The sequence below is a fragment of the Parasteatoda tepidariorum genome, chromosome X1, assembly GCF_043381705.1.
Source record: "Parasteatoda tepidariorum isolate YZ-2023 chromosome X1, CAS_Ptep_4.0, whole genome shotgun sequence".
NCBI classification, from domain to species: Eukaryota; Metazoa; Arthropoda; class Arachnida; order Araneae; family Theridiidae; genus Parasteatoda; species Parasteatoda tepidariorum.
In genome coordinates, this window is record NC_092214.1 from 44,423,519 (window position 1) to 44,433,922 (window position 10,404).

The window sequence follows — 10,404 nt, forward strand, 5'->3', positions numbered from 1 at the left end:
AGCAAAATTTATAATGTTCCATCTTACGAAATTCTTTAGAAATTTATTTTATGTTTAGAAAAAACAGCTGAGTGCGAGTCTCTAGAACAGATGAGTGGAGTGTCTAGTCTATTCTCAAAATCTCCACAGATTAAAAACATTAAGCAGATCCACCATTTAAGAGTACAAGAAGGCATACCAGAAGAGTTTTTTTTAGTGAAAGATGTTGAAAAAGAAAATGATGAATCCAAGATAAATGCTGGGGGTTGATATATGGTTAGATAGGAGGACATGTTATATCCTGGTGTGGTAATGTCTGTTGCAGAGCAAGAATTTAAAGTCAATGTAATGGCTGCTGTGGGAATCTATTGTAAATGGCCAGAAAAAAGAGATGAAATATTCTACCAGAAAGAAAGCATGGTGAAAAGAATTGAGCCCCCTGTACTAGTTAATAACAGAGGACTTAATAAGTTTGCAGTTATGTGTGAATCAAAAGTATCTGAATTTACTTCATGTACACTTTTTCTCCCTTGCACTATACTGTTTAAATAACTTAATTTGCATTTGTACATTATTTGATAAAAGTTTGATACAAAGGGAATTTCGTAACGTAAGTTACTGTAACGTAAGTTACCCACTTAAAAAATTATATTTAATTTAACTTTTGAAATAAAATCTTAAATCTAGGCATAAGAAATATTTAAACATGTCAGAAAAATGATACATATAATCTTAATCATGAAACTTTTGTATAAGAACAGAATTTTGCCTTCAAGTATATTGCAAATTTATGCCATTCCTTTTTCGGTAACGTAAGTTACCACACTAATTTTAGGCTTTTACACTGTTTAAATTGAAAAATAATAATTATTTTAATTATATTCCTTTTGGTTTTGATTGTAATTTTACGAAATCACTTTATTTTAATATGTGTATTCATATTATTTGTTTGCTTCTAAGTTCTCAATGCAATAAAGTTTATGTGAATGTAACGTAAGTTACCGTGGAATAGCCCTACTTCTCTTACGCGAGCACCTCTTTTGTGAACATATTTCTTCGTCCCCCATTTTAGCAAGGTTTCCCTGAATTAAAGATGTCGGGCCTAGTCAGTTATTTCAGCTTGATTTTTTAATATACTTGATTTGCTGTACATTTGCCTTTATTAAATATATTTGATGATAAACTTGATTTATTTGGAAACAGGTGAACTACATGGATTTCTAAAACTACCTATTTAATGTTTTAAGGTTACTATAGTTCTGAATATGGTTCTGTCGGACATAAATGTTATCTGGCGCTCAATATTCCGAGTCCGAGTACCCGGTACCGGGTATTGAGACGAAAATCAGGGTCCTTGTAATAGCCAGGTAATTCAAATCTGGCCGGGAAGCTAATTTACTATCCAGCTGCCTTTAACGACTCGTTCTCATTTTTGGAGATTTTTCTCTTTTTTTAGTTGATCGCATAATACAAGTTTTTATTTCTTTTAAAGTTTGTTACCTGGACAAAAAAAAAAGTCAAGTATCAAGCTTTTTTATCTAAGAAAATGCCAACCATGAAAGCGAGTCGTTAAACGCTGCCGGAGTCCGGATACCCAGTACATCTCCAGTAAAAATCAATTAAAAATAGAAAAAGAACGTTTTTTTCCCGTGTGCGGCGCATTACAGACGAGATGGACTCATTAGCTGAGATAAATGTTCGAGCTCATGATAAAATTTTCGTATACTTTCGTTCGATCTTCAAACAAATTTTTTTCACATTTTAATTAACTATTCGAATAAATCTTCAAACTACAACTGAACCCCGATATCTATAAAAATCTGTTTGATTTTATTACTAAGTATAACAAAAATCACTAAGTACAAACAATTTAGAAACATTAAATATCATGATCCAAAAATATGTTACTTCCACTAATATAAATTACGATAATTTTAGCCTAATCTAATATATAGAGAGCTTAATGTAAAGGGGAGCCCCACCTCATTTCTACTCTGCATTGTTCTCTTAGAACAATATCTTTTCAAAAAAAAAAAAAAAATTATTTTTTTTCTCTTTACAATTTTTACCTATCTACCACCAAAACTCAATAAATAATACTTATTAGTGTTTACAATTATCAAAAATGGCCTAGATGCCTCTCAATAGCTTTTATATATATCTGTTATAAAACTATATACATAAAGTTATGTCCAATGTGCAAAAAAAGAAGAAAAAAAACGGAGGGAACACCCTGAATAATTATTGATCTAATAATAAGTATCTATCTTAATGGTTTACAGTGACCTCGAATAGGCCAATTAATTAGGGCAGATAATATTTTAAGTTACAAAATCATTTATAATAGCGTACTTTCTCTGAATAAACACATTTGATCCTTAAAATATAGGGGGAGGGCAGCCACAATCTGGAAAATATGGTCTCAATAGTCTGAACAGGAGAGCCGTTGAAAGTTAGGTAAATTTTACTTTCTGCGTATTTCGGTAAATCTCGCAAACTTATATTCAAAATTTGTGAGCGTAATTAATTAGCCTATTTGATAATTAATTAGCCCCGTGAACTATTATGTTTGAGTTATCATACGCGCATTCTTAGGTGGAAACGTAATTAAAGACACGCTCTTGGAATTTACAATTTCGATAACTTACCACTTTTTCTTGGAACTAAAAACAGTCAGTTTTTCCTTTTCAACGACATACTTTATTGAGTACAAAAAGCGACTTCTCAAATTCACTTAAAATGACTATGTTAAGCAGATAAAAGCCGAAGCACAAGCAGCCACCAATAAGTTTCACGCCTGTCTATTCTACTCCAAAATGGACCTAAACCTTTAACGTCTTCCCTACATGTCGATAATCAGACCGATCATCGCATATGCATACTCTGCATGATGCAACATCAGCTAAGGACTTAAGGAAAAACTCAAAAAACTTCGAAGCATGCTCCATGGTTACTACGAAAACGTGAGATCCACAATGACTTAAACATTAAACCGTTAGATGTGTTTGTTCATTGACAAGTTAAATACAAACTTCAAAAAAAAAAAAAAAAAAAAAAAAAAAAAAAAAAAAAAAAAAAAAAAAAANAAAAAAAAAAAAAAAAAAACTTGACTGCAACACTTCCAACTCCAGTGAGCATTTCAGTTTTAAAATGCTCACTGATGATGTTAAAATTCGAAAAACTGCCCTTTTTTTCGGCAAATAATTTGTTTTATTTATTAATTTTCAACTAATTACTACCTGCTCCTCAACCGTATGATATTTGCAAATATAATTACTATCTATTATGTAGTATGGAAATATATGTGAACCTCAGCTATTTTGCTTTTGTTTCACCTCAACTTAACTGTAATTATACTTTCACCTCAATTAATATGTTTTTACCTTTATTTCAACAAATTTTTTAATCCTCATCTCCAACTAGTACATAATGTTCATGTTTTTTTCTGCAAATATACATGTCTTTTGTTAAATTTCTCATCAACAAATTGTACATAACGATTTTTTCCCCGACAAATATTCTGTCAACAATTGTGAGCATCAATTTTCAGATGCTGTTTTTAATTTTAAAAGCAACACAACCTGAGCCGCATTACATGGAGAGGAAAACCACGAAAACCTCCTGTGGATAGGTCAACGGCAGGGGGATTAAAATAAGCACTCAACAAATTTGGAGCCTTAAAACGGAGAAAAAAAATTACGTAAGCCATTAAGTGCACAACCTAAAAAGGCACGCCTGGAATTAGCTAAAAAGTATAAGATCAGAAGTAAAAAAAATGGAAAAATGCAGTTTTCAGTGATGAAAAAAAAAATTTACACTTAGTAGATGGATTGGATAAAATGCGATATATAAAAGTAATTAACAGCGCCAAACTTTAAGAAGTACACAATGTATAATTGATTAACTAGTCCGCAAGAGAGCATGTAAGTTTTTTTTTTTTTTGGTTAATGGCAGCCACTTGGTCTATTTCCCATTGGCCGCAGAAATGCCAGAATTGCTACTCTCTTATCATTACCCAGTGAGCACCTATGGCTAAGCCGCGGCAGTGGAGTCGCGTCGCCCACGTCATACAACCACAAACCCGCTTATAGGGCGGGTTACATTCACACAAAAGAAAGGACATAGAACACTGAGAGAAAGAAACATCCATGCCCTGAGCAGGATTCGAACCCGCAACCATCGGCTCCGCAATCCGGCACGCTAACCACTCGGCCACCTGGTCGGCACATATAAGTGAATGTAAAAACATGCTATAATGGATGCATCGAGAAAAACGTTAAGTAGTAGGATTTTCAGAGACTTTAGTGGCATAACTTGGATATTTATTGTCGAATGATTGTTATTTATGACAAACAATGTGTAAGATAAAACTGGCGTAAGAGTTTCTGTTAATAGCGCTAGATTATATCTATATTAGATCTACCAACACCCAGGACAAGAGAACACCACGATTTCCCACGTATCCATTGCTGCTGTTAATGAAAAGATTAATGGTAATAGAAGAATAGTGTATCAGTTGTCTTGCGATATCAATGCAGCACTTAAGAGAAATGGAACAGTGCGATCCCATTCAATAACAAAAAAATCACACTATACTATTCATTATCTAGTTCTGAAAGTCATTCTTCTTAGCATCAATTTGCATTCACTTTAAATGATCAAAGTTATTCATTAGTTATACCAAAGAAGGCAGTGCTCTTCTTTTTTCTTTCTTAACCGATGCAGCATTGTAAACACGGAAAGAACAGGCGATGCTTAAAAATGTTAGTGTCTTCTTTGAAAGTGGAAACACTTCAAGGTAATTTTCTAAAAATGGGTGAAATGTTGACTCAGTTAATAAAACTGAATGATAGCACTGCTATTGGTTATTGCATTCCTAGTATTATTTTTTTTTTTCGCATATTGAAATTTCACATTTTCTTAGAATATTATCTACCTGAAGCAATACCTAAAATTATTTTTCTTTTCAAAACCTTTTCTAATCACTTGGTCATTTAGCTTTCCTTTTTTTTTTTTTTTTCTTCTGTTGCTTTTTTCTAGCTTTCATCTTTTTCTAAATAATTTTGGTTGGAAAAATTATCTGTTCCAAACCCAAAATAATTTCTTAGTTATCAGAAACAAAAAAGGCTCCATATTATACTTTCTTAAACTTGAAAAAACGTTCAATCTGGCATTCATAGCAGCTTTATCATATGACAAATATGATGGTAGGTTTGATTCAAATTGTCAAAATGTTTTGAAAATGTCACTTCTTATACAAAATCCTTTTGCTGATAACTCTTTTGCATAATCATGCCATTAACTATGCAAATATATTGCCAGAAATTTCACTAAAAAATTACATAAAATCATTCATCTAGATGAAAAAAAAATAGATTATAAATTATTTTTTATTCAAACACATTTTACAATATTAAAAAAACATTCAGATATTTTACAATATTAATTCAGAGTAAAACATGCTATTATATTATATTTTCTGGAATAAAGACAAATAAGAGCAAACAACAAATTTTTCTCTGAAAATATTTTTACATTGTCATCTCATAAAACTGCATGATTTTGAAAAAAGATAGTAAATACATAATAGTAAAAAATACAGATGACAGAAAAATGTTATCTTATAAGACTGATCACTTAGTGATAAAAACAATTGAATCAAGGAGTCCAAAAACCAGTCACCACCACTTTTTTTTAAAATTCAAAATTGAGATTTTTTCATTTTTAGGTTTAGCTGACATAGATACATAGCTAAATTATATTTAAAAAAAAGAACATGCCCTCCTATTTGGTGTAGTGAAATTATTTTGTGCAGTGAAATCTCTATTTAATTCAAAAACACACCATATCCTGAAGATGACCTATTCTCGGAATAAACTTCAAGATATACCGCCAAATGGCTGCAGTAGTTGCTTATGAAATTGTATGCATAACCTAATACTTTTATTTAGTTTAGGCTTGCTATTTTGCTAATGCTTTTTACCACACAATGAGTGATTCAGAGGATAGTTCTTTAGAATACGTATTCATGAAAAGAAAGAGGGATAAAAGTAACTATGAGCCACATAAAACAAAAATGACAAGAGTAAAGGGTTCGAAAATTATAAATAAAAAATAGATTCCTCCTAAGAGATGTGCAGGTAAGAATTACTAAATAGAATATTAGATCATATATTTGTTATTAATACTTAACATAATATAATATTATTATTATTGCTGTTTTTATTTTAGTGACTAGTATTTTAGTGACTATCAATTTAATGTGCTTTTGTTTATAGACATAGAAATGTACATTATTTTAATTTGGATTTGTTTTTATCATAGGGTTGCAGGATGAAATGTTTTTCTAAATTTATGTCATAAGGGAAATCTGTAATTCTTAGTCATATTAACAGTTTTAATCATAAATTCACAGGATAGTTTCTTATATTCACTTATTGAATACTGAAATATTCACAGAATTTGATGATCTGAAAATAAGAAAACCATATGCAAGCCTAAAGAAAAGACTTATAGTTACCACATTCTTTGAAAGGGAGTTGGAACAAAAGTATTCACTACATGGCATAACCAAGTCTTGTGTTGAAAGCCTTCAATGACATACTGTAATGGGTCAATCACCAGTTGATTTTAGGGGTCTCAGTGATGTTTCCAGGCATAACGTAATGAGTAGTGATATTTGTTCAAATATTTATGATTTTATTAGTTTTTTATACATTAAAGAAATTCATTACTCAAAAAATGTCGAGAAAAAATTTCTGTCCAATCGTTTAAGCACCAAAGTGCTTCAACGAATTCAATAACAATTTTTTTTTTGGAAGTTTAAGCATCACACCATTTCTTCTGGCTGCAATTTTAGCCGAGCTCTTGGAAGACCACAAATTGATGTGTGTAGTTGTTACAAAAAAATGTCGATGAAATTGAAGGACTTAAATTTACCTGACATTGATTAAAAATTGTTGCAGCTGAACCCATGGTGCACAGAAGACATGCAAAAAAATCTTTTATTAAAATAGATGGGGTAAAAAAAAAAATCTGTAGTCGTAATGATAACACTGGCATCAGAGTTGAATATATGCAAAATCTGTTACTTCTTAACTTTCCAGTCCAGGAAATCTTTTGTTAAAGGCAAATGAGAATAAAAGAATTTTGCATGCATGATCTAAAATTGAGTGAATATATATTTCACACCTCTCATGAAAGAATAGCCAATAAAGGGCTAAATGAGTTTTGTTCTTAATTTGATTCTTTAAAAAGTGTGAAAGGAGACAAAGATAATTTGTTTTGTTTTGATGATTGCCCAGGGCAGAATCAAAATCCCACAGTAGTGAGATTTCTAATATCTCAGGGTCATCACCATTTTTTCCCAATATGTGGCCATTCAATTAATCCTTGTGACCATGATTTTGGGGTGGTTAAGAAAAAAAATGGTAGTCCGTGTATACACTCCTCAACAACAAGCTACACTGATAGAATCATTAACCACATTCTAGAATTTTAATGTATGGAAGGTAAATACAAAATATGATACTTGATTTCAAAAGCTAGTGGCCAGAGCATAATAAGAAAAATATGTTTTTAAAATACTTCTATGGAAAAGCAACATACAAGAAACAACAATTATAGAATTTTAATTCATAAAAGCTCTACACCTGGTAAAGTTGAATTTGTGATTTATGCAAATTAATATTTACTCTAAAAAAAAGTGCCCCAAAAGAGGCTCCACTACCAGTTAAGGAAGCATAGTTGAAAAGTTGCCATAAGTCAAAAGAAAATTGCAAACATCAAAAAAATTCTATAACATGTGATTTGAATGATGATGATTCCAAATGAGCTTTTATCTTTCGATATAGAAATTTTCATGCAGCCTAGTGTAGATAGTGTTAATCGAGAAGATGTTTCCTGAATCTTCACAAATATCTATGCATACATAGTCTAAGATTCAGCCTTTATTTTATTTCTAAATGACAAATTATTAATATTTTTGCTTGTTAAAAATAATGCATAGTATTTGTTTTAAGGTGAAATAAAGGTTAAAGTTAAGAAAAACTGGTGCAAACTTCTAATTATTTATGAAAATAAAAAATTGGATGATGTTATTGCATAGTTGCAATACAATATTTTGTAACCAGTCATATTTTAATATTAAGTAAAGTTCTACACATCAAGCAGTTATTTAACTGTTTTATTTGTCTGTTCTGTAAAATTAGTTTTGGTGGAGAAATTCCGTTTTCTGAACTCATTGATTTAATAGTAGGTTTCTAAGTAGTGAAATCTCCTATAAATAATTGTGATACATGGAACATGAACGGCTCATTAGTATTGAAGTTAAAATAAAAAATAATAGCAAGAAAAGAAAAAAAAGAGGCTGCTAGCCAATAAAATGCTATTCTTACAAAAAATTGAGTACCATTTTTTAATTGAATTGGATAAAGTTTAGTAGTTTTTAAAGTAGAGACATTTAAGGAAGTTCTTCATTGAAACTGAGTTTTCACAACATAATAGCTTAATTAGCATCGATTTTATTCTATCACTGCGTAATTATATCACAAATCGAAGCCTAATTATCAACACATTGGGTACATAAAGATGAGAAAAAAATCATGACAATTTAACATGATTTTAAACAAATACACAGTTATTTATTAATTTCAACAGAATTTTAATGGGTTAACAGGCAGTCTTCTTCTCATCTTCCTCAACACGAAATGATTCACACATTAACTTATAACATTTTAAAATAAGCAGAACATTTATAACAACAAACTGCATCAAAAATAAACTTTTCACTAATGTTGTGCTTGAAAGTTAAAACCGTATGCAATGCAATATGCAAAACATAGAGTAAAAAACTCATCAGCAAAGATTTTAAAAACAATTCAATTAAACCTTAAAACATATTATGCTGTAAACGTTTATAACAGTATAAATGGGAGTTGAACTAAGTAACTAAAAAAATTAGTTTCTTTCATTATGTCAGCATCTCTTAAAAACATTATTACAATAATTCCCTTGAAAGATAAAACATTATATTTAAAGTGAGTATCAATACTTAAATACAACAGTGAGTATCAATACTTTATTTTTATAGTTATAAAATAAACTTTTCACTTATATTTTTCATCAGTAATCTAGCAAATTATGAACACATTTGTTTTCTTGCTATGTAAAATAGATATTTAATAGATCTCACCAAAAATTAAGACAAATATTTCCATAGGGTTAAATTGTAATTGAAATAATTGTAATTAAATAATTGATTTTAGATGAGTACTTTATTGATAACTGATTGATAATGAAATACAGAACAAAACAAAATGTTTTTTAATGTTACTAAATAAGTTTTAAAATATATATTAATAATGCATACGATAAAAACTTTCAGGGAAAGACTGGTTTCATAAATAAATGAAAAAAAGATGTATACACATCAGTATGAATGTGAAACGCAATGTGTCCACAAAAGCAATCCTAAGAAAATGTCTTTTCTAGGTAGAGTTTACACTATTTTAAACAACGTTCAAAATATGTGGCACCAACATACCCTCCTGACATTGCTTTCCTCACATTTTGCTCAAAGCTTCTTTTATTATTACGTAAGACTTCAGCTGCATCTTTATTTAATGGATCATCTGGATTTGGCTCCTGTGGAGAAAAGTTAATATGAAAATCTACACAATTTGATTATTTATTTAAGCTATGGCAGAACAAATCCCCAAAATATTAAATGTATTTGAAATATTAAAATATAATTTATTATTTTTGAAATGTTTCACCATCTTAACATTTAAAATTAAAAATATTTTATTAACCACATCCTGAGAATACATAATTTCTTGATATACAGATTAATTATTGGAAATTTAACAGAATTTTAACAGATTAAAGGTTAACCTAAGACAATTAAGAAAAATTCATCTCTTAATTAATTTATTGTTGATAATTTTTACATTAAGAATATATATTTAAATATACAAACTGGCAAATTTTCCATGATTAGCAATGACCAGTATCATTTTCTCTCCTTTCTTTGCAAAGATCAAGCAAGGTGACAGGAGGAAGATTGATTCTTCAGGAGTGAAATAGCTTAACAATATTTTTAGCTATGGATAAGGTAAAAATTTACATGCCTTAAAAATAAAATGATGAAAAATGGTGAAAAGTTGCATTCTTTTTTCTTGCAATTTAAAGCAGAAAAAGTTTTGTTTTCAAATTTAGAAATAATAGTGCCCGGTTTGAAGAGATAAAAAAGTGAAGTGAATAAGAGTGCCCGCTTTGTTGAGAATGTAAATAATGGTTAATTCAGAGAAGATTCATGGGGAATTAAAAAATATGTCTGTATTGAGAGGCCTCCCTTTCGTAGGAGTATCCATAACAGGTTTCACTGTGTGGGTGTGTATATATATATATATATATATTTATATA

The 10,404-nt window shown here is 29.9% G+C and overlaps 1 protein-coding gene across 1 annotated transcript in view; it reads right to left on the bottom strand.

The window, feature by feature from the left end:
- Positions 1-5,351: 5,351 nt before the first annotated feature.
- Positions 5,352-10,404, bottom strand: part of LOC107448530 (NEDD8-conjugating enzyme UbcE2M) — a 22,957-nt gene continuing 17,904 nt past the window's right edge. Inside the window, exon 5 of the mRNA XM_016063771.4 lies at positions 5,352-9,624. Coding sequence (XP_015919257.1) covers positions 9,484-9,624 — 141 coding nt within the window. The 3' untranslated portion in view covers positions 5,352-9,483. The remainder of the gene's footprint in view (positions 9,625-10,404) is intronic.